The sequence below is a fragment of the Otolemur garnettii genome, unplaced genomic scaffold (genome assembly GCF_000181295.1).
Source record: "Otolemur garnettii isolate 467f Iridium unplaced genomic scaffold, OtoGar3 scaffold00006, whole genome shotgun sequence".
NCBI lineage: Eukaryota > Metazoa > Chordata > Mammalia > Primates > Galagidae > Otolemur > Otolemur garnettii.
Window position 1 is genome coordinate 43,485,340 of NW_003852401.1, and position 25,763 is coordinate 43,511,102.

Here is a 25,763-nt window from a genome sequence, read left to right on the forward strand (position 1 = left end):
GAGAGATCACCTAAGCCCAAGTGGTGTGAGCTATAATGCCACGGCACTCTGCCCAGGGGGACAGCTTGAGGCTCTGTCTAAAAAAAAAAAAAAAAAGAAATTTCATTTACACATAACTGATCATAATACATATACCTCTCTTCCTTGGCTAGTTTTTATGTTTTTGCAAAGAAATTATGTGTCTTTCTTTTGCCTCTTTCCCCCTATGTTATTGCTGTTATTTGTTTTCCTGCTCCTGCTTTTCCTCCTTGTGGGGGTTTATGCCTTTCTTTTAAAAAAAAGAATCATGGGGCAGTACCTGTGGCTCAAAGGAGTAGGGCGCTGGCCCCATATACCGGAGGTGACGGGTTCAAACCCAGCCCCAGCCAAAAACTGCAAAAAAAAAAAAAAAAAAATCATGTTTTAATGGAATTTCAAAAAAGAGTTAAAGGTAGTTGCTTGTGTTTGGTTACCACCTTTTCCCAGGAATAAACTGTAATTGTTCTCTTAAATATCACTATTACAGTGGTACTGGATTTCTGTTACATTATAGATTAAACAGGGCCTTTATAGGGAACATAGCTTGGAACTTGACCATAATTTATAATGTTACATGTAGAAAGCTATTCAAACATCTATAACACTAGTTTATAAATGACCTATCATTTATAGGTTGGTAAAGTGTCCCCTATTTGCTTGTTTTGCTTTGTCCTATTAGATTACCTTTCTTCAGGAATGCGATCGTATTCTTTAAAGTGCTTGACTCTGCTAATCATGCCTTATATGAGAATAAAGATGAAATTAAAAAGGTGATTTATTGTTAAGATTGCCAAAAAATTTTGAATCATTATGTGATTTGAGCCATGTTTTCCTCATACCTAATTTTTCTCTTTGAGCAGTTTAAACTATATTCTATTGAGTCTACTCAATTAAGCTTTAACTTAAAAATAGAGTAACTAAAAAAAATTATTGTGTTACTCTTAATTTGGTGGTTTGGTGTCGTCTGGAATTACTGGGATCCCCAAAGACCATTTCACAGCGTTTGCAAAGTTGAAACTATTTTCATGGTAATTACTAAGAAGGTACTTGCCCTGTCTGTCTGTCATTGTCTTGTTAGTATAAGTAGAGTTTTCCCAGAGGCTACATGATGTATGACCACATCATTGCTGTGATGGGTGTTGCTAATCTCCTTACTGAATTTTTGAAGACTGCTTCCCAGTTGTATAAGGCCCAGTTTATGTACTTCTATAGAGCTATACAAGATCATGCAGTGGGGCTGCTTGTATTCTGCTTTATGCATAGTTGATGTGTGAAAGGTCAGATTACTAGAATTCTAAGGAAGCTTATCAGTTATTTAGTTCAGCCCTTCATTTTATAGATGAGGAAACCAAGACTAAATGTGATTGACTTGTTCCTAGATGTGTGGAGTGTTTTTAAGTTTGATGAAACTATTTGGTACCCATAGCTTCCTTAAATATATGATAGATTATTATAGCAGTTCTCAACATTTTGGTCTCAGGACCTCATTATTCTCCTTAAAATTACTGTTATATGTGTATTTTATCTATATAGGTGTTTATTAGAATTTAAAACGGAGGAGTTTAAAAAATATTAATTTAATAACAACAGTAGTAAACCCATTGCATGTTAACATAAATAACATTTTGTATTGAAAAATGAAGGTATTTTCCAAAACAAAATATAATTTAGAAGAGTAGAATTTTTTTTTTTTGTACGAAAGATCTTTATTAGTGGGGGGAGGGAGGCTGCAGAGCAGCACTGAGGAGGAGAGAAAAGAGGGGAGAGAGATAAGAAGAGAGTGGGGAAGAGAAGAGAGAGTAGAGAAGGAATGCAGAGAGAGGTAGGAAAGAGGAGAATTGTTTTACAGTTTTGCAGATTTCTTTAATTCTAGTATAACATAAGGCAACTGAATTCTCAGATCTGCTTCTGTAGTCAGTCTGTTGCCACGTTTTGGTTGAAGTATATGAAGTAAACATGGTTGAAAAATAGAGGAGTATTTTCAAATCAGTATTGATATCTTCTTTTGATACTATCCCAAAAACTTGACAATCAATCGTTTTGTAAAGTTTAGTTGCAGTGTGGAACCTGAAACCTATCGAAGTGGACTTTCCATGCTCTGTTGCATTAAAAGTCATTGCTCTGTCTTGAACTTTAAATGAATCTTTACTCCATGCCTGATTTTGTAACATGCATTACTATTTTTGGAAAATAGTGGTTCAGAGAGTTATGCAGTTATTTATCTTCCAAATGTTACTACCTTTCATTTTACAATATTAAAAAGCACATTTGTTAATATTGCCACCAACACAGAAATGTGTTCTAATTATTGGGAAACTACCAGACTTGCAGTGGCAGATAACATATTTTCCAGAATTTACGTTTTTGCTTGACAGTTCAAATTTTATTATTGGTAATAAACTTTGTCAATTGTTTTTCTTGAAGCAACAAATTCATTTATTTAAGAAAAAGCCATTTCTCAAGTCTGAATAACTACAGTTTGTCAGTTGGGTTTTTTCAAGTAAAAATAATGTTCCATGATACTTGTGCATATGTATTTCCTTGAGACAACCATCTTACTTCGGTATACAGAGTGTTATGTGTGCTTCCCATTTTGTCAAATAGAATATTACAAAGACATATACTCAAAGGTTGAAATTTAATAAGATGAATCAGATCTGGTACTAGGGTGAAGTTGAGTGCAGCACGTGTGGTACAAACGTGAAGGCCGGAACTGAAAAATGATTGCCCCTTTCATTTTGTTCTGTGGGTGCCTTACTTGCCACACCCTTCTTCTGGCCCTGAGATTAATAATTTTTACTGCTTCATGAAGGTCATTCTTTGTTTCCCTTATTTTTTTATTGTGTTAAAATACACCTAACATAAAGTCTACCATCTTAACCATTTTTAAGTGTGTATTAAAAGTGTGGTATTTATCTATGCCTAATGTTGTGCAACTATCACCACCATATTTTTCTGTAACTTTTTTCCTGTGAAACTCTCTGTCAATTAAATAGTAATTCCTCATTTTTCACTCTTTCATTTTCTTTTCTTTTTTTTTTTTGAGACAGAGTCTTACTGTGTCACCCTTGGTAGAGTACTGTGGCATCACCCCTCACAGCAACCTCCAACTCTTGGGCTTAAGTGATTATCTTGCCTCAGTCTCCCAAGTAGCTGGAACTACAGGTGCCCACCACAACACCTGGCTATTTTTTTATTGTTGTTTAGCAGGCCCAGGCCTGACTCAAACTCGCCAGCCTTGGTGTATGTGACTGGTGCCCTACTCACTGAGCTAGGGATGCCAAGCCACTCTCCCATTTTCTAACACCCACTATGCTATAGTCTGTCCCTATGGTTCTTGACTAATCTAAGAACCTCATATACATGGAGTCATAAAGTATTTGTCTTTTTGTAACTGGCTCTTTTCACTTAGTATAATATCCTCAAGGTTAATCTATGTTGTAACATATGTCATATGTAACATATGTCGGAGTTCCATTTTTTTCTTAAGACTAAATAATAGGCTCAGCGCCTGTGGCTCAAGTGGCTAAGGCGCCAGCCATGTACACCCAAGGTGGCGGGTTCGAATCCAGCCCGGGCCCGCCAAACAACAATGACGGCTGCAACCAAAAAATAGCTGGGCGTTGTGGCAGGTGCCTGTGGTCCCAGCTACTTGGGAGGCAGAGGCAGGAGACTTGCTTGAGCCCAGGAGTTGGCGGTTGCTGTGAGCTGAGATGCCATGGCACTCTACCCAGGGGGACAGCTTGAGGCTCCTGTCTCAAAAAAAAAAAAAAAAGACTAAATAGTAATTCCGTTGTATGTGTATATTATGTTTTCTTATCTATTTCATTGATGGTCACTTTCATTGCTTCCATGTTTTAATGATTGTGAATTAGGCTACTGTGAAAATATGTGGACAAATACCTCTTTAAGACCTGGGATATACGCTCTGAATTTGAATTGGCTGGATCATATGGTAATTCTATTTTTAATATTTTGAGGAACTATCATATTGTTTTCCATAGGGGCTATTCAGTCTCATCAATGGTACACAAGGGTTCCAGTTTTCCACATCCTCATAACATTTATTTTTCTTTTTGTAGTAGCTGTCCTTATGGGTATGCAGTAGTACTGGTATACTTTTGTGTTTTCCTAATGAATAGTGATCTCAGGGACATTCTTAAGTGAGATTGAAAACAAGTTTTTGTCTTTTTTAACTGCAAGTTCATGGAAGTTCATTGGGACCACTGTCTTTTTTTTTTTTTTTTTTTTTTACTTTTTTTTTAATTTTTGAGACAGAGCCTCAAACTGTCCCCCTGGGTACAGTGTGGTGGCATCACAGCTCACAGCAACCTCCAACTCCTGGGCTCAAGCGAGTCTCCTGCCTCAGCCTCCCAGGTAGCTGGAACTACAGGTACCTGCCACAATGCTGGGCTGTTTTTCGGTTGCAGCCGTCATGCGGGCCCGGGCTGGATTCTAACCCGCCACCTTAGGTGTATGTGGCTGGCGCTTTAGCCACTTGAGCCCCAGGCGTCGAGCCAAGGGCCACTGTCTTAATTTGTGTGGAAGTTACAGAGATTTTACCGATTTCCCACCATTGCTTGTTTTTTTTTTTCTTCTCCTCCATTTCTTTTGCATTATTAGTGCAAATTTCAACACAGTAAAAAAGACAAAGAACATTTTAGTATTAATTGCAAAATGATTTTTATCATAGACTACTAGGTTCCCAGACCATGATTTGAGAATTGCTGGGTTATTTAGTATATATTGTGTTCATGCTTTACTGTCATATTTTGATATATGAGTCTTACTTATCTATTATGGTACCTGGAACTGTTAAATAGTAGTGTTATTTAACTTAGGATCAGCCTAGGTTCAGACAAAGTTCTGAAAATCACTTCTTTATACTTTAACAGGATTTGACCATCAATATTTAATCTATTCAGCATGTTATAGTAGTAGTTCCCAAGGTCCATGTACATTAAAGTCATCTATAGTGCTTTAGAACCACCATATATGTCCCACCCCTAGATTTCACTGGTTTTGGGTGCTACTTGGACATGGAGATTTATAAAGTTCCCCAGTTTATTCTAATAGGCAGCCAAGGTTGAAGATTATCGCTTTATAGGGAATGAGTACTGTTTTGATTGGCTGTTTACAGAAGTGTTTTCTTTAATAGTTAAATAAAATGGTTTAAAAGAAAATTTAAAAAAATGGTTTTGACACATTTGCTGTTATGGTGATCTAATTTCATGGTACCAAGTGATTTAAAAGTAGCCTGAAAATTAGCCATTGGTTCTATGGAAAAGTTTACTTGGGGAAATATACTAGTGATTTATAAAATGAGGTCAGTAATTCTGATCAGAATATTGTGACCTGTGATGGGTCATTTGTTCATTCTCAAAAATTCCATTTCTTTTTCCTTAAGCTACTTGCTTTAGAGTATTCTTAGTATTAGATACAGTACTCACTACATAGAATGCCTTATGTTAGTAATCAGATAGAAATAACCATTTCTTAGAAAATTTTAAAGTAATGCAAAAACATTTTTTCAGATGCTGATGTCTTTTACTTTTTCTTAGACTTAAAAGTTAAATATGGTATTATTCAAAAGATTTTTCTCTTTGTTTTTTTTAGAATTAAAGTTGGGAGAACTGCTTCATGATAAGCTGTAAGTATTTATGTATCCCTTGAAATAGTGCAGTGTAATGTTTCAATCTATTTTTTTTTCTCAGGTGGAAAAGTATTCCTTTAATTTTTAGTAAATTTATATTTCAAACTTATGAAAATAAATATATTTTTAACTGTGGTGAGCTATTTGGGGGCATTTGACCCTCGTTGTGATATGAAATGGTTATACCTACAAGAAATGTGTCCTGTGGTCCTTTCTTTGAAGGTAGATGTACTGAATGTAGAATTTCTTGAAGAAAAGGTATCAGTTGTACATCATATGAGGTAGCTTGGGTCATGGCCAGAGATCAGGTGACTAAGTGCTGGGACAAAATAAATGAGAATCTATGTGCCTTACTCTAGTTTTGCTGTAACAGAATACCTGAGACTGAATAGTTTGTAAAGAAAAGATTATGGCTCAGCGCCTGTGGCTCAAGTGGCTAAGGCACCAGCCACATACACCTGAGGGGGCGGGTTCGAATCCAACCAGGTCGCCAAAACAACAATGACGGCTGCAACCAAAAAATAGCCAGGCGTTGTGGCAAGCCCCTGCTACTTGGGAGGCTGAGGCAAGGAGTTTGAGCCTAGGAGTTGGAGGTTGCTGTGAGCTGTGATGTCATGGCACTCTACCAGGGGGACAGCTTGAGGCTCTGTCTCAAAAGGAAAAAAAAAAAGAAAAGATTATTCGGCTCATGATTCTGGTGGCTGGAAGTTTCATGATTGGGTAGCTGTATCTGGTCAAGGCCTCAGAATCCTTTAAGACATGGTAGAAAGTGGAAAGGGAGCAGAGGGGAGTAGCATGTGCAGAGAGATCATATGATGGGAGGAAGCAAAAGAGAGAAACTGAGGAAGTAAGACACTTTTTTTTTTGAGACAGAATTTCACTTTGTCACCCTTGGTAGAGTGCTGTAGTGTCACAGCTCACAGCAACCTCCAACCTCTGGGCTTAGGCGATTCTCTTGCCTCAGCCTCCCAAGTAGCTGGGACTACAGGCGCCTGCCACAATACCTAGCTATTTTTTGTTGCAGTTTGGCCAGGGCCAGGTTCAAACCTGCTACCCTCGGTATATGAAATCGGCACCTTACCAACTGAGTCATAGGTGCTGCCCAAAGTCAGACACTTTTCAGCAACCTGCTCACTTGGTAATTATTGTTGAACTTTGAACAATGCAAGGTTTAGAAGTACCATAACCCCTTCCTTGTGCTCAGTGAGAAATCCACATGTAACTTTTGATGCCCCCCAAATTTAATTGCTGATAGCCTAATACTGACTAGAAGACCTCATAACATATGAACACAGTCAATTAACCTAAATTTTGTACAAAGTTGTCTCACTTATAATTATATATCTTTAAAATAAGCTAGAGAAAAGAATATGAGACTGGAGAATTAAGTTTGCGAATTCATCCTAGAAAAAGTGCTGCATTCCTCATTGCTGAATATTGCAGCAGTCACCTTTGGAATATTTCCCTTGGCCATCTGGGTCATTTTATGTTATTAGGAAAATCATAAGAAAGGGAGGGGCAAGATGGCCGTCTAGAGGTAGCTTTTGCCAGAAGCTCCTGTCCAGTGGGAGAAAAGCTGGACTGAAGTGATGTCAGAGAAATTGAAATTGGGGAGTTGAGCACAAAGAAAAGAAATCAAGGTATACATCATGAAGCAGCTGTGAGGGTGGGAAAGAGGAAGAAAGATAACAGAGATCAAGTAGGAAGCTACAAGACTGAAGGTGCCTGGTGACAAAGGGGATGGGAGACCCTTCCCCTAAGTGGGAGGCCAATTACATTCTTTCTGCCAGTGAGCAGGGAACAAAGGACTTTTCACCTCACCCCATGAGAGGGAGCCATGAGGTACTGCCTCTCCTGCACCTGGGAATTTCTACCTCTGGGTCCTCATCCTGGCACAAAAGTGAATAAATTTTTGCCCTGCAGTCCTGAGCCCTCAGCCCACCATTACCCCTCTCTAGTTGCCTGACAGACTGCCCCCTGTAGAGGCTGATATGTTTGGTAAGTTCTCTGAGAGATCGCTAGATTGTGTGAGCAGTGCCCTGCTCCCCGCAATAGGAGGAAACAGTGGTGCTGCTGCAGTCCTAAATATGGAGTGGTATGATCTCTCCTGGCTCTCACTCTCCCCCGCCCTCCGGAGCGCCTCTGCCCAGTGTCTGTGTCCCCCTCCCCCCAGCAATCCTTGGCTTCACTCCTAGCAACTTGGAGAGAGACAGACATAGACTCAGATGACCCATACTGGCCCAGGAATTAGACCCCTACTCAGCTGTGGGAGATGGCTGCATTTTATCTAGTTGATAGCCACAACTCTGGGGAAGGACCAAAGCTTCTCTGAACTTGTTGGTGCTGCCGGAGCAGGTTTGATTGGAACTCTCAGCCAGCACTGTCAGGCTGCTGATTTTTATTTTCTAGCCACTACTGGCTGGAGCTGCAGGTTTACCCCTAATTTGAATTTGTTTGCAAGGGGGAGTTGGTGCCATGAGGTGTGGGAACAGTGGATCTATTCAGAATTCCTCTCCTCCAGCTGTCACTGGTGGGGACAGGGCTGCATCTGTTCAGATCTGTATACAGCAGAAACTCCAGTGAAATACTTCACCTCCTTTAACCTGGTTGGAAGACAGGCTGACACCAGGACAGAATCAGATTGCGCTATCAAAGCAAGGCCAGCCCTCGGAGTTACCACGGACCTGGATATAATGAGGAAAGATAGAGCTTAAGGAATTGAAAGAGGCATTCGAGGAGCTTCAAAACACAGCAGAGATCCTCCGTAAGAGTAGAACATGGAGAAGAAAGAATTTCTGAAATTGAAGACAAGACTTTTAAACTATTCCTATCATTCAAAGAGGCAGAATAAAAGAGAACAAAGACAAGAGTATTTCCTGAGAAAGTTATGGGATTATTCCAAAAGATCAAACATCTGAATTATAGGAATTCCTGAAGCAGAAGAAGATGGTCCTAAAGGCATTGATGCTCTTCTCTAACACATCATGGTGGAGAATTTTCCAAGCATTGTGAGAGACAGAAAAATTGAGATAGTAGTTTCAGAACCCCAGCAGGACTCAGTCCAAACAGAACATCTTCTAGACACATTGTAATTTGCTTTGCCAATGTCAGTCTGAAAGAGATAATCCTGTTAGCAGCTAGGGGTCAGAAAAGTCCTACCTATAGAAGGAGAAATATCAGGATGACTGCAGATCTTTCAGCTGAAACTTTTCAAGCCAGAAGGGGATGGTCATTGGCCTTTAACTTTCTTAAACAAAAAAATTTTAGCCCAGGATCCTGCTAAAATGAAACTGAGTTTCATATGTGATGGAGAAATCAAATGTTTTACTGACATGCAATTGTTAAGGAAATTTGGCATTAGTAGACCAGCTCTATAGGAAGTACTCAGACCCATTCTCTGTACTGACCATTGCAATGATCCATTACCAAAGTAAACACACCAAGAAATAAAAAAACAAAGTCTAACTGTCAAAATGGTGCAGGGGAAAAAAAAAAATAAGCTTTGGACCTCTGAAGGATGATTTGACCAAAACTCCACCATACCTATCAATTCTCTCAGTAAATGCGAATGGCTTGAATGCCCCTCTAAAGAGGCATATGCTGGCTGACTGAATACAAAAGGAAACACTTTTACACTGTTGGTGGGAATGCAAGCTAATACGACATTTTTGGAAAGAAGTTTGGAGAATATTCAAGGAACAAAAAGTAGACCTTCCATTCCATCTTGCAATTCCTCTACTAGGTATATACCCAGATGATCAAAAATTATTTTATAACAAAAACATTTGCACCAGAATGTTTATTGCAGCCCAGTTCATAATTGCCAAGACATGGAAACAGCCCCAAGTGCTCATTGACCCATGAATGGATTGTGTTATGTGTACACCATGAAATACTATGCAGCCATAAAAGAAGATGGAGAATTCACATCTTTTATGTTTACCTGGATGGAGGTGGAACATATTCTTAGTAAAGTATTTCAAGTATAGAAAAAAAAGTATCCAGTGTACTCAATACTACTATGAAATCAGTGTATAATCACCTACACATTCATATGAATGGTAAAACATAACTATAGTTCAGAAAGTAGAAGGGAAGGGGAAGGCAAAGGGGGAAGGAGGAGGATATTTGGGGGGAACCTCACCTAATGTGCATGATGCAATGGTACATTTCAAAACTATTAAGAAGAGTATAAGGCTCGGCGCCTGTGGCTCAAGTGGCTAAAGCGCCAGCCACATACACCTAAGGTGGCAGGTTTGAATCCAGCCCGGGCCCGCCAAACAACAATAATGGCTGCAACCAAAAAATAGCCGGGCGTTGTGGCGGGCACCCGTGGGCCCCGCTACTTGGGAGGCGAGGCAGGAGACTCACTTGAGCCCAAGAGTTGGAGGTTGCTGTGAGCAGTGAAGCCATGGCACTCTACCCAGGGAAACAAAGTGAAACACTGTCTAAAAAAAAAAAAAAGAAGAAGAAGAGTATGATTGGGATGGAGGTGTTACTTAGTGCAATATAAGCATTTCACATTGTATATCAAGTCAGTACACTGAAACCCATAAATGCATCATTGTACACAGTTATAATTTAATAAAAAATAAAAATAAATAAAAAACAAAAGCTCAAACCCAAGATCTGCTGTCTCTAAGAAACACATTTAACCTCCAAGGATAAAACAAAATTCAGGGTGAAGGAATGGAAAACAATAATAAAGGAACATGTAAATTAGAAAAAAAGTAGGGTTTGCAGTCTTATTTGCAGATGCAATTGGTTTTAAACCAATAAAAATAAAAAAAACACAAGGATGGACAGTACATACTTGTATGCCAAGGGAAGTATACAACATGAAGAGTTTTTTGTTTTTTTTTGAGACAGAGTCTCATTGTGTTGTCCTTGGTAGAGTGCTGTGGTGTCACAGCTCACAGCAACCTCATACTGTTGGGCTTAAGTAATTCTCTTGCCTCAGCCTCCCACGTAGCTAGGACTACTGGCACTTGCCACAACACCTGGCTATTTTTTTGTTGCAGTTGTTATTGTTGTTTAGCTGGCCTGGGCCAGGTTCGAACCCACCAGCCTGGGTATATGTGGCTGGAGCCCTACCCACTGAGCTACAGGTGCCGCCAACATGAAGAGATTTCAATCATTAACATTTATACACCCAGTCTAAATGCTTCTTAATACATAAAACAAACTCAGAACAATCTGAACAATATGCTATCTTCCTGCACTATAATAGTTGGAGATTTTAACACCCTTGGATAATACTGGACAGATTCTCCAAACAAAAACTAAACAAAGAAATAATGGACTTAAACATGACCTTAGAACAAATGAACTTAAGAGACATACAGAGAACGTTTCATCCTAACAAAACCAAATACATATTCTTCTTATTAGCTCATGTCCAAAATTGATCATGTCGTAGGACACTCTAACCTCAACAAATTCAAAAGAGTAGAAATTATTCCTGTATCTTCTCAGATTATTGTGGAATAAAAGTTGAATTCAGCAACAGAAATCTTCATACCCAGATAAAGTAATGGAAACTAAATAACCTTATTTAGCTGAATGACAGCTGAGTTAGGGGTCAGATGAAGAAGGAAATCATTAGACTTCTTGAACAAAATGATAAGCCACAAACTATCAAAACTGTGGTATACTGCAAAGGCTTTCCTAAGAGGGAAATTTATAGCATTAGATACTTTCATCAAGGTAACAGAAAGAGAGCAAGTTAACCTAATTGGGCCATCTCAAGTAACTGGAAAAAGAAGAACAATCCAACCCCAAACCCAGCAGAAGAAGAGAAATAACCAAAATTAGAGAAGAGGTAAATGAACCGGAGAACACAACCATTTGGAAGATCAGTGAAACAAAAAGTTGATTCTTTGAAAAGATTAATAAAATTGATAAACCTTTGGCCAGACTAACCAGAAACAGAAAAGTAAGATCTCTAATAACTTGGAAACAAAAAAGGTGAAATAACAACAGATACCACAGAAATACAAAGATCCTCAATGATTACTGCCCAAAACTCTATGCCCAGAAATATGAAAATGTAGAGGAAATGGACCAATACCTGGAATCTTAACACTCTCCTAAACTCAACCAGAAAGAATTAGAAATTCTGAATTCTGAATTCTGAATTCTGAATATCAAGCACTGAAATTGCATCCACAATACAAAATCTTCCAAAAAAGAAAAGCCCTGAACCAGAAGGTTTCACATCAGAATTCTACCAAACCTTCAAAGAGGAATTAGTACTTCTTTGTTTTTGAGGAACTGGTAGTTATATTGCATAATGTATTCCAAAACAGAGAGAAGGATGGAATCCTCCCAAAAATGTTCTATGAAGCAAATATCAGCCTGATTCCAAAACAGAAAAGGAAAACTGTGAGCCAATATCGATAAATGTTGATGCAGAAATATTCAATAAGATATTGGTAAACAGAATACAGCACATTAATAATGTTATACATCATGATCAAGTGGGTTTTATCCCTGGAATGTAAGGTTGGTTAAATATATGTAGATCCATAAATGCAATTCACCACATAAAATAAAAAACAAAGACCATATGATTTTCTAAATTATTACAGAAAAGGTTTTTGACAATATCCAGCATCTTTTTTTTGACAAGAACACTGAAGAAAATAGGCTTAGGTGGGACATTTCTTAAACTGATAGAAGCCATCTGCAACAAACTCACAGCCAATATCATTAAATGGAGTAAAACTGAAAGCATTTCCACTCAGATCTGGAATGCCCACTGTTGCCATTGCTGTTTAGTGCTGGGAGTCCTAGCCTTTGCAATCAGGTAGGAGGAAGAGATCAAGGGTATTTAAATGGGGACAAAGGCAATCAAACTCTTGCCCTTTGCAGATAGCATGAACTTATACCTGGAAAACCCCAGGGACTCAACTATAAAGCTCTTAGAAGTGACCAAGGAATATAGTAACATCCCAAGGTACAAAATCAATGTCCACGAAACTTTCATATATGCCAATAATAGTCAAGCTGAGAATAAAATCAGAGACACAATACCTTTTACAGTAGCTCCAAAGAAGATGAAATACCTGGGGATATATCTAACAAAGGACATGAAGGATCTCTATAAAGAGAACTATGAAACCTTGAGAAAAGAAATAGTTGTTAACAAATGGAAAAACATATGCTTGTGATTAGGAAGAATCAACATTGTTAAAATATCCATATTACCCAAAGCAATCTATAGGTTTAATGCAATCTCCATCAAAGCGCTAATGTCATACTTTGAAGAACTTGAAAAATAGTACTTCATTTCATACAGAACCAGAAAAAAAAAAAACACAAATGGAAAAAAATATCCATTTTACCCAAAGCAATCTATAGGTTTAATGCAATCTCCATCAAAGCGCTAATATCATACTTTGAAGAACTTGAAAAATAGTACTTCATTTCATACAGAACCAGAAAAAAAAAAACCCAAATAACTATACAATTTTTAGAAATAAGAACAAAGGGATTGCATACTAATACAACCTTTATGGAAAGAATTATAGAGAATTCCCAAAGAACTAAAAGTTGACCTTTCATTTGATCCCATAATCCCATTAGTAGGTGTCTACTCAGAACAAGAAAAATCATTTTACCACAAAGACTTTGCACCAGTATGTTTATTGCAGCTCAGTTCACAATAGCCAAGTCATGTAAGCAACACAAATGCCCATCAACCCATGAATGGGTTAACAAATTGTCGTATATGTATACGATGGGGTCCTATTCAGCCGTGAAAAGATGGAGACTTTAATTATATTTACTTGGATGGAGTACATTCTTCCTAGTAAAGTATTTCAAGAATGGAAAAAAGTATCTATTGTACTCAATACTATTATGAAACCAATATATAAACATGTACCGACTCATCAATGATAAAACACAAATATATTCTAGCAAGGGGGAGGGGTGAAGAGGAAAGGGAAGACAAGGGAGGAGGGTAAATGCCTTACCACAAAATATAAGTACGTGAGTTAATGGTTATGTTAATCAGTTTGATTAAGCATTCCATATCAAATCATCACATTATACCCCATAAATGTATACAGTTATGATTTTAATTAAAAATTAAAAAAAAAAAGAAATAACCAAATCTGAAGGCATCACATTAACCAGACTTGAGGTTATACTATAAGTTTATAGTGATCAAAACAACATGGTACAAAAATAGTTAACTGATCTGTGGAATAGAATGGAGAACCTAGAGATGAACTCAGCCACATATTGCCATGTGATCTTTGATAAACCAAGCAAAGCATGCACCAGGAAAAGAATCCCTGTACTGGGAGTGAGAACTGGTTAGACACATGCAGAAGACTAAAATGGAACCCATGCTTTCACCATTGATTAAAAAAATTGATTCTGGCTCGACAAACATTTAAGACACAAACCATAAAAATTCTAGAAGAGAGTATGGGGAAAACACTTGGCAAAATTGGCCTGGGAAAAGTTTTTTTTTTTTTTTTTAGAGGCAGAGTCTCACTTTGTTGCCCTTGGTGAGTGCCTTGATGTCACAGCTCACAGCAACCTCCAGCTCTTCGGCTTAGGCAGTTCTCTTGCCTCAGCCTCCTGAGTAGCTTGGACTACAAGTGCTTGCCACAACACCCGGCTATTTTTTTGTTGCAGTTTGGCTGGGGCCGGGTTTGAACCCGCCACCCTTGGGATAGGGGGCCGGCACCCTACTCAATGAGCCACAGGTGCCACCCAAGCCTGGGAAAAGATTTTATGATGAAGACCTTCCCCCCCTTGGCAATTGCAGCAACATCAAAAATAAATAAATGAGACCTTCTGCACAGCTGAGGGTACCACAACTAAATCAGCCTTCAGAATGGGAGAAGATGTTTGCATACTACAAATCTGGCAAAGGGCTGATAACTAGAATCTACAGAAAACTCAGGCAAGAAAAGAGCAAATAGCCACATTTATAAGGGGGAAGAGACTTGAATAGAAACTTCTCTGAGGATGATAGAGAAATGGCCAATGAACATGTGAAAAAAATGTTCATCATCCCTAATTATCAGAGAAATGCAAATCAAAACCACTGTGAGATGTCACCTAATTTCAGTAAGATTAGCCCACATCATAAAGTTCTAAATCTGCAGATACTAGTATGGATGTGTAGAGAAGGGACCACTTATGTAATGCTGATGGAATTGCAAACTAATAGAACCTCTATGGAAAGAAGTATGGAGAATTCTCAAATAAAAGTCAACTTTCATTTGATCTCGCAATCCCATTACTAGGTGTCTACCCAGAAGAACAAAAATTTTATCACAAGGACATTTGCACCAGAATATTTATTGCAGTTCAGTTCACAGTTGCCCAGATATGGAAGCAACCCAAGTGCCCATCTACCCATGAATGGACTAACAAACTATGGTATATACAATATACCATGGAGTACTATTCAGCCAGAAGAAAAGATGGAGACTTTACATCTTTTGTGTTTACCTAGATGGAGTTGAAACACATTCTTAGTAAGTATCTCAAGAATGGAAAAAAATCCAGTGTACTCAATACTATTATGAAACCAATATAGAAACAACTACACACCCACATGAAAGAAAAAGCACAAATAATAGTCTAGCAAGAGGGAAGGGAGAGGGAAGGCGGGTGGGCGAGTGGCGAGATCTCACCTAATGTGCACAATGTGAGGGTGTTTAGCATACTTCCAGGTGAAGGGCTCTACTTGAACTTTACCTTAGTATTGAAAACGGTGTAACCTGAACATTGCTACCCTTATATTAATTTGTAACAAAAAAGAAAAAATCCTAAGAGATTATATGAATTTTGGAAGGCACAAACTATATCCAAACGATAACACTCTGGAAAAGCTAAATAAAGGGAAATGTTTGATTATCTTATATTCCCATATTTAGCCCCAGTTTCTATAGTACTATAGCCAGGTGCAATTTTCAAGGTTAAGAATATGTAATTTGGGGCCAGACAGGGTGGCTCATGCCTGTAATGGCAGCATTCTGGGAGGAGGAAGCAGATGGATTGCTTGAGCCTCAGGAGTTCAATATCAGCCTGAGCAAGAGTGAGACCCCCATCTGTACTAAAAATAGAAAAAGTAGCCCAGCATTGTGGCAGGTGCCTGTAGTCCTACGTACTTGGGAGGCTGAGGCAAGAGGGTTGCTTGAGCCTAAGAGTTTTAGGTTGCAAGGAACTATGATGTCATGACACACTAGCTTGGGGCAACAAAGTGAGACTGTCTCAACAAAGAATATGAAATTTTGAATTAGTGAGTGAACAATATTGGACAATTTAGTTGATGGGAGGAGGGAGGTGGAACCTGGAATTCAGTTCTTCCCCAATTTTAGTGTGCACTGGAATCATCTAGAGGGCTTTTTAAAGCGTAGATTTCTGGGCCACCCTCTCAGAGTTCTTTATTTAGTAGGTCTAGTGTGGGACCGCAGAATTTGAATTTCTAACAGATTTCCAGGTGATTGATGCTGCTGATCCATTCTGAGAATCACTATGAATCATTATTTTGATGATGCAGGCATTGATAGGGAGGGCATAATGAAACCAAACTATAGACTAATGGAGGTAAAAATGTGGCTTCTGGCTATGGAAGAAGGCTTGGGAGAGGACAACTAGAGAGGCTGAGCTCCCTTCATTTCCCTAAGGTTTTAGGCTCTGAGCCCAGGAATTATGATTGCCAGCATCCTACCATGACCATCTATCTTTTTTTATTTTTTTTTGAGCCAGAGTCTCACTCTGTCGCCCTGGGTAGAGTGCCCTGGCATAATCACAGCTCACAGCAACCTCAAACTACTGGGCTCAGGTGATCCTCTTGTCTCAGCCTACAGGTGCCTGCCATGATGCCAGCGGGGGGTTTTCTATCTTTAGTAGAGATGGTGTCTCAGTCTTGCTCAGGCTGATCTTCAACTCCAATGTAAACTCCAATGAGGCAAGCAAATTTGTTTTGCTCACTCATGCATCTCAAGTCCTTAGAATAGTCTAGCATATAGTATGTGGTCACTATTTGCTGAATGGATGAAATAGCTAATTCAGTGCAATTGTTTCTGTAGCAGTTTTACTGATTAGGCAAATACCTGATAGTCTAGAATTTTAATTGCCATAAAGACTTTTTTTATTCATCCTCATGTAAGTTACAAATGGATACTTTGTTTTTAAGAAATTCACATATCAGAGCAGAAGCAAAAACTTGCTATCACTTCATCTCCTGCATATTCCCTATTTCCTTAGAAATGGTCACTGTTACAGGTTATCAGATTATTGCTTGTACTTTATCTAGACCTTTTAAAAATTGTAATTACATACATGAACAAACATCCACAAAATGATTATAAGTGGCAATATGTAGTATTCTTGTATCATGAAGATTTTTTATGTTAGTATGTAATAGTTCTACCATGTTCATTTTAACTGTTATATATTTTTATTTTATTTATTCATTTATTTATGTATTTATTTAGAGACTGAATCTCTCTTGGCTAGCTCACAGCAACCTTAAACTCCTGGGCTCAAGCAGTCCTCTTGCTTTAGCCTCCCAAGTAGCACAGGCACCTATCACAATGCCTGTTTATTTTTAGAGAAAGAGTCTTGCTTTTGCTCAGGCTGATCTTAAACTCCTGAACTCAAGTAATCCACCTGTCTCAGCCTCCCGGAGTGCTAGAATTACAGACATCAGCCACAAGCCTGGTCTTGTTGTATTTTTATAAATGTGCCATAAGTTACTATATTGTGTCCCTATTGATAGGCATTTAGATTGCAACATTTCTTGATAACATGGGAAAATTAGATAACATTTACAATTTATTTGCAAGCCAGTACATGTGCCAACAATTTTATAGTATAGAAACCTAGAAATTGAGTGACTAGCTTAGAGTGTTTGAGTGTTTTATGTTTTAATGGGTTCATCCAGATTTCCTTAAAAAAAGTCTTATCGGCTCGACGCCTATAGCTCAACCGGCTAAGGCGCCAGCCACGTACACCTAAGGTGGCGGGTTCGAATCCCCAGCCCGGACCCGCCAAACAACAATGACGGCTGCAACCAGAAAATGGCCGGGCGTTGTGGCGGGCGCCTGTGGTCCCAGCTACTTGGGAGGCGGAGGCAGGAGACTCGCTTGAGCCCAGGAGCTGGAGGTTGCTGTGAGCTGTAATGCCACGGCACTCTGCCCAGGGGGACAGCTTGAGGCTCTGTCTCAAAAAAAAAAAAAAAAAAAAAAGTCTTATCAATTTGTACTCCTACTAACAGTGTATGAGTATACTAGCTGTTTTTGTTTTTAATTTCCCCTATGGAATGGCCCCCCAAAAGCCATATCATCTTGTTTTATAATACCTGATTACATCTGAATTTGAGCAGCTTTTTACCTTTTATTAATGGTGTATGTTTTCTCTTTTGTGAATTGTCTATTCCTGTCCTTTTCTGTTTTTCTTTGGAATTTTTATTGTATTTATATGTATGAGTTAGTTTTATATTCTAGATATTGACTCTTTTTAACTGTATTTTATTGTTGTATAGAAATTTAAAAGTTGTGTCTGGGCATGGTGGCTCATACCTATAATCCTAGGACTCCGCGAGGCCTAGGCGAGTGGATTGCCTGAGCTCACAGGTTTAAGACCAGCCTGATCCAGAGCATGACCTTGTCTCTAAAAATAGACAAGGTCCCAACTGCTGTGGGAGGCTGAGGCAAGAGAATCGCTTGAGCCCAAGAGTTCGAGGTTGCTGTGCACTGTGATGCCACGTAGTCTACCAAGGGCGACAAAGTGAGACTCTGTCTCCCAAAAAAAAGGAAATTTAAATTAAAAAGTTGGAGATACTGACCTTTATAGCTGTGTAAGTTATGCAAGAGTAGTCTTATGTTTGTTTACGGTTTTAGCTTAGAACATAAACCTGCCTGTGGGTTATTTTTTCATATTGTGTGAATCAATCAAAAATTTATCTTTTTCCAGGTGGTTAGTCCCTTGTCTCTACAGTATTTACTGACTAATCCAGTGGTTTTCCACTGATTTGAAATTCTGCCTTTGTCATACACAATTTCCACAGAAATGTGAACTATTTATATTCTTTTCTGTTGAACTATCTATTCTAGAATGCTTCTAATTATTACAGCTTTATGATTTAAATATTTGGTGAATCCCTATTGTTTTTATTGACAAAATTCTCTTCCATTCTTTAGTATTATCTCTTTTGGCTTGGCAGGTTCTTTGAAAAATAGTACTTGAATTTTGATTAGGATTATATCAAATTTATAGATGAGAGTAGTCCTTAATAATATTGCCCTATAATGATATTACAAGTATCAGAATATCTTAAACTTAACATTAACATTAGGCAGTTAAAGGGATTGCAGGAAAAGAGTTTGTCTTCTTAAAGCTCTTTTTGATGTCTTATTGCTGCTTTTTATAAGAAAAATAATTTAGTGTAATTACGTAGATTTCTTTATTTTCTTGGTAGTCTAATGACCTAGACTAAGCAAAATAATAAAGTCAGTAGTTTGATGCTTAGACTTTCCTTTAGGCTTTCCTTTTCTTCTCCCATTTCTTGAGGCATGTCTTGGTAATGATATACTTAGTAGACAGTCCATAGTACTTCACAGCTCATCATAATTTTATGATGAATTATCCACAAGTACCAGATTATCAGGATAGAGACTTGTTTTTCATTATTTGATTGTCAAAACTTTGGGTTTGTAGACTGTAATGTACTACATTATTGTACTTTAAAGATATAAAGAAAATTTTAAAAAAAGTAAAAGTTACATTTAATAATGTTTCTGAATGTTAGAGAAAATTATTTAAGGAAGGCAAAGTGAAAATATCTATACTAGTGAAATCTAGTATAGATCAATTCACTTCTTTTTTTCAGAAGTTTCTGATGTGCACCTTTTTGAAGGAAAGCATAAAAAACATTTTTTATTTCTTCATTATAGTGCATGTAAAATATTTGAGTGGCAAGTACATGAAAGGATATGTTAAAGGATGATTAATTGAAATGGAAGTGTTAATAAGTTGGGAAAACCAAATACATAGAATACTGTAGTTACTAAAAATATTATAATCATTTTTATAACATTATGGAAACTGGGGTAAGCTTACTGGTTCAAAAACAATTTTGGAAGCTGACTTTTTTATTTGCAGATTTGGTCTTTTTGAAGCCATGTCTGCTATTGAAATGATGGATCCCAAGATGGATGCTGGCATGATTGGAAACCAAGTTAATCGAAAAGTTCTCAATTTTGAACAAGCTATCAAGGTAGTCATCTTTGTACTTTTTGTGTTTTCTTTTATCTTTTGTTATTTTATATATTAAAATGTGCTCAATAATGAAATCAAACAGTATATTAAAGTGTATTTCCTTAAAATCATCTGAAGTATTCAAGCAAGAATTGGTTATAACTGACTGGGAGCGGTGGTTCATATCTATAATCCTAGCTTCTGGCAGGCCAACTCAGGAGGATCCCTTGAGCTCAGAAGTTTAGACCAGGTTGAGCAAAAGCAAGACCTCATCTCTACTAAAAATAAAAAACTAGGTGGGTGGTGGGCACCTGTAGTCACAGCTGCTCAGCAGACTGAGGCAGGAGAATTTCTTGAGTTTGAGGCTGCTGAGTAAGGTAGGCTGATGCCATGGCACTCAAAAAAAAAAATGTTATTACCTTTAGTTATACTATATCTCTATTTGTTGAAATCTGGAAATTATTTGAGGTCTTCATTAAAAACTTGTTCTAAATTTGTGCATTTTTATATATTTTAAAATTAATTTTTGAAAGCATTCAGCTATATATTCAAATATGAGGATAATTGGCATAGGGATTAAATTTTGTGTATTAAGTAAAAGGCTTATGGTAGTGAACTTAAGATGTACTGAATGAGTATTGATTTAGAAATTCATTTATAGTTGCCACAGAGCTTAATTCAGCATATTATTTGATGAAGGATTTGCTAAGCAAATACAGTAGAACTTCCATAGTAGACCACCTCCTTAAGTTGACCTAATTTTCATAGACTGAACATGCACCATGTCAGTATAATAGGTCTAGTTCCTTATGTTGACCACCTTTGTAGGCTGACCAGTTGGTTACAGTCCCTGGGGGGCGGGGAGGGGGGGTGTCAACTTAACAGAAGTTCTACTGTAGGTAGTGCAAACAGAATTTGCAAGTAGTATAGTTAACCAACGTAAGGGAAGTACGTTTTTAAATGTTCAATTTTTTTCTTTATAATTAGATTTGGGTCATTAAATGATTCATATTGATTAGCACTTAAAATGGATTTGAATTGTGCTTTTAAAATAGTTGTTCGTTTGACTTTTCATTATAAAGGTCTTTATTCTTTCAATTTTGAGAAGCTTTGATTTTTCTTATTGAAGACCAAGTTGTTAATTAAAAATAAAATATTAAAAAAGATAATATTGTTTTTAAGGATACAGAGTTAATTTGATATCTTAGTTTTATCAGGTAATGAGATAGTATTTCCTTACAATAGTATTTTTAAATAATATTTGAAATAAAAAATGCTACAGTGCATTTTAAACATAAATTTTTAAGGGTTTCTGCTTATATGTCATATTTCCTTCTTTTTTAGGATGGTACCATTAAAATTAAAGACCTCACCTTGCCTGAACTCATAGGGATAATGGATACATGTTTTTGCTGTCTGGTAAGAATGAAAATAAGACTAACGATTAATGTAAAAATTGCAACTTATCTAAATCTTGGAATTAAAAGAGTTACCAGCGTTAAATATGAACATGTAATGCTGAGTCTAGTGAGATGTATATACTTAATAAGATTAGCAGGCTAAGTTATTCCACAGGAAACAGGATTTCATCTTAATCAATCTTAGGTTCTCATTTTCTTTTTTTCAATGGAAAAATATTAAATTACCCATGGTACCCTTTTTTTCTCAGGTTACCTAGGAAATAAATCTGTAATTGGAAGCTTCCATAAATAAGCATGGAATTGGAAAAAAAGAAAAAGGGAGGTTTGGAGTAGTTCTAGATTTTTTTTCCTAATCTAGGGATAATTGAAGTAAACTCATTATTTTCTGTGAAGAAAATTTTTTAGTGGCTTTTATATGCTGGATATATGTTTCCCCTAGACAGTTTAATGAGGAAAGATTCTCATTTATAATACTTTTTTTAATCGTTTTTTTTTTAAGAGACAGACTCTTACTTTGTTGCCCTTGGTAGAGTGCTGTGGCATCACACTCACAGCAACTTCCAACTCCTGGGCTTAGGCGATTCTCTTGCCTCAGCCTCCCGAGTAGCTGGGACTACAGGCATCCGCCATAATGCCTGGCTATTTTTTGTTGCAGTTTGGCCAGGGCCGGGGAACCCGCCACCCTCAGTATATGGGGTCGGCACCCTACCATCTTTTTCTTTTTAAATTAACATTATATCATCATCCTTAGAAATATATACAGTTTATTCATTCAGCTTATGTATTGATTGCCAGTGTGTATAATTTTATTAAGTGTTTTACATATATAATTTTCACTTAGGTTTTATATCACCTGCATTTGTTAACTGTATTATCTGCCTAGAGTTACATTGCTAGGAAGGGGCCTACGCAGAATCCTAATCTTAATCCTCCAGTGCTGTCTCATCTCTTTCCCTTAAAGATGTTTTTATTACCTGTTAATAATTTAAAGTCCTGGCTTGGCACCATAGCACAGTGGTTATTGCGCCAGCCACATACACAGAGGGCATGGGTTCAAACCCCGCCTGGGCCAGCTCAACAACGACAACTGCAACAAAAAATAGCTGGGCATTGTGACAGGTGCCTGTGGTCCCAGCTACTTGGGAGGCTGAGGCAAGAGAATCGCTTCAGGCCAGTTTGCTGTGAGCTGTGATGCCATGAACTCTATCAAGGGTGACATAATGAGACTCTGTCTCAAAAAAAAAGAAAAAAAAAGTCCTAGTTAGAAGGAAAGGAAGTTGGAGGATTGCTGGGGACAGACATGTAAAGAAATGATTTTGACAGCGTGTAAATGTGTTTATAGTGATACCATAGGGATAGAAAGGAGTTAATTATGTCTGAGAGGATAAGAAAGGCTGTAAAAGGGAGGTAATATTGGTATGAAGTACTGAGAAACAGTAGGCATATGACAGGAAGATTGAAAGTATTACAGGCTCGGCTCAGGTGGCTAAGGCGCCAGCCACATACACCTAAGGTGGCGGGTTCGAATCCAGTCCAGGCCCACCAAAAACAACAATGACAGCTGCAACCAAAAAATAGCCGGGTGTTGTGGCGGGTACCTGTAGTCCCAGCTACTTGGGAGGCTGAGGCAGGAAACTTGCTTGAACCTAGGAGTTGGAGGTTGCTGTGAGCTGTGATGCCACGGCACTCTACCCAGGGGGATAGCTTAAGGCCCTGTCTCAAAAAAAAAAGAAAGTATTGTAGCAAAGAAGATATAGACATGACAGTGTGAAAATATTCAGTTTGGAGAATCAGGAGCAACTGTTAATTAGCTAACCTCTGTCAGGGAGCCAAATGGGAGGAGCAGGGAAGGGTAAACAGAGGGAGGCTTTTGCCAAAATTGAGAAACTATTGAATGAGACTCTTGGGATTGTATCTAGGAGTTGGGCTTTAATAGGCAATTGATTCTTAGTCAGGAAAGTCTTCTGCATACTAGCTATACCAGAAAACACACCTTAATTGTATTTTTTATACAATTTTTATACCCTCTCATTTTGTAATACAGTATCACACATCTTGTTTCATTGCAGAAATCTTGGATGTCAGTATAAAATATAACTGTATAAACATGGGCAAATAGGTAATTAACACTGTTTCTTCATATGTAATAGGAGAAAAATGCCACCTTTCTCAAACTTAGGAAAGAATGAGATAAGACATAAAAATACTATGGTACCTAGTGTATAGCTTGGGACATAGTAGTTACTCAGTTTTGACTGTTGTTGGTATTCCCGTCCTTTGGTATCTGGGGTCAAGCATATGGTAGCTACTCAGTGAAATAGCCTTGAATAATTATCTTAGTGTTTTAGAAAGATCTCTTGGATTAGGGGGTATTATAGGAAGGAGGCAGGAAAACTGTTGCAAAGTTTTTTGCAGTAATTTGGGTGAGATGAAATGCGGGGACTGGGTGAGTGGTAGTGAGGCTAAAAAGATGAATTGAACAAGAGGCCAAGGACCTGGTTGGTTTTAAAACTGTGGATTTCTTATTTATGGATTTTTATTTACTACTTTGTGGAATTGATTGCTTTTGTACCATTGAGGAAATACTCTAACTTCATTAGTCTCTAAATATATTATAAACTGATTTATATATGAGCATTTATATTATATGATTTTTGAGAAACTTCAGTCAATTGAATTCTGACTTGTCATTTCTGACCTTCCCCCGTATTTTATTTATTTATTTATTTGTTTGAGATAGAGTCTCACTTTGTCATCCTTGGTAGAGTGCTGTGGCATCATAGCTCACAGTAACCTCAGACCCTGAGGCTCAAATGATTCTCTTGCCTCAGCCTCCTGGGTAGCTGGAACAACGGGCACCTGCCACAATGCCCAGCTGTTTTCAGGCTGGTCTTAAAACCATGAGTGCAGAAAATCCACCCGCCTCAGCCTCCCAGAGTGCTAGGATTACAGGCATGAGCCACTGCACCCAGCCCCCTGACCTTCCCTTTAATCATTTTTTAAATCTTGTGGTTAATCTTACACTTATTTGAATATGTGACTATATGATGAATTTTGACTTGCAGACTTTATCACCTTAAATATGTACTCTTATTTCTTTATAGATAACATGGTTAGAAGGTCATTCCTTGGCACAGACAGTATTTACGTGCCTTTACATTCATAATCCAGACTTTATAGAAGATCCTGCCATGAAAGCTTTTGCTTTGGGAATCTTGAAAATCTGTGACATTGCAAGGGAAAAAGTAAATAAAGCTGCTGTTTTTGAAGAGGTAAGATTCTGTGACATATGTATTCCTGAAGATCCTTCACTCTTATATTTTAAAAAATGATTTTATTATACATTACTTTTATCTACATGTATAGTTTTTAAACCAGTTTTTAAAAGTGATACTATTGGTATTTACAAATATATTGGCTAAAGTAATCCAGTTGTCTCTGAGAAAGGGCTTTGGTCATAGTATATTGCTTCTGGTAATATCTTTCCTTGAGTATTGTTACATGCAGAGTACAGTTCTGGATATTGTGGGATTTCACAGAGAAAATAGGAGAGAGAGCACCTGCCATCAAGTCTCTATAAATTATAACACAAAAAGGCTATACTTTCAGTCTTTTGTATTAAGAGGGAGCTAAGGAAAACAAAGATACTAAGAATCTTTATTTAGTATCTGTTATACTTTAGAATATAACATTTTTCTCCAGTTACCATTATACTAAGAGAAGTATCTCTGGATCAGAAAAATAAATGCCACATTTTCTCACTTGTAAGTGGGAGCTAAGCAGTGGCTGTGCAAGGACATACAGAGTGGAATAATGGACACTAGAGACAGAATAGGGGGAGGGAGAAGGAGATAAAGAATGAAAAATAACCTTTTGGGTACACTGTTACACTGCTTGGGTGATGGACAGGTTAAAAGCCCAGACTTCACTGTTACATGTGTATCTATAAAACATGTTACTTGTTCATAAGTTATACATGTAACAGAATTCAACTTGTATTCCTTTAATCTGTTGAAATAAACAACAGAAGTAAAACATTTTCCTCCAATTTGTTTTAAGTACTTCGCTTGAATTGTGTTCAAGAGTTGAGACATAGAAATTTGTTTTCAGATTATATGATTTGATATCTAGAGAAACATAAAGACTCCACAAAAAGCTGTTGTATTAGAATGGATAAAATAAGTAAAATTGCAAGATATGAAATCAACATGCAAAAATCAGTAGCATTTCTTTTTTTTTTTTTTTTAAGACATTCTTACTCTGTTGCTCAGGCTAGCATGCCATGGCGTTAGCCTAGCTCACAGCAGCCTCAAACTCCTGGATACAAGCAATCCTGCCTCTGCCTCCTGAGTAGCTGGGACTATAGGAACCCACCATGATGCCTGGCTAAGTTTTCTATTTTTAGTAGAGATGATGTCTCGCTCTTGCTCAGACTA

General features: G+C 37.6%; 1 protein-coding gene across 2 annotated transcripts in view; it reads left to right on the top strand.

The window, feature by feature from the left end:
* Nucleotides 1-25,763, top strand: part of NAA35 (N(alpha)-acetyltransferase 35, NatC auxiliary subunit) — a 101,432-nt gene that overhangs the window by 8,225 nt on the left and 67,444 nt on the right. For both annotated transcript variants that reach the window (XM_003782990.3, XM_023508328.1), the window contains exons 3-6: nucleotides 5,635-5,668; nucleotides 19,811-19,925; nucleotides 21,251-21,325; nucleotides 24,432-24,599. In XM_003782990.3, the coding sequence (XP_003783038.1) occupies nucleotides 5,635-5,668; nucleotides 19,811-19,925; nucleotides 21,251-21,325; nucleotides 24,432-24,599 (392 nt within the window). The remainder of the gene's footprint in view (nucleotides 1-5,634; nucleotides 5,669-19,810; nucleotides 19,926-21,250; nucleotides 21,326-24,431; nucleotides 24,600-25,763) is intronic.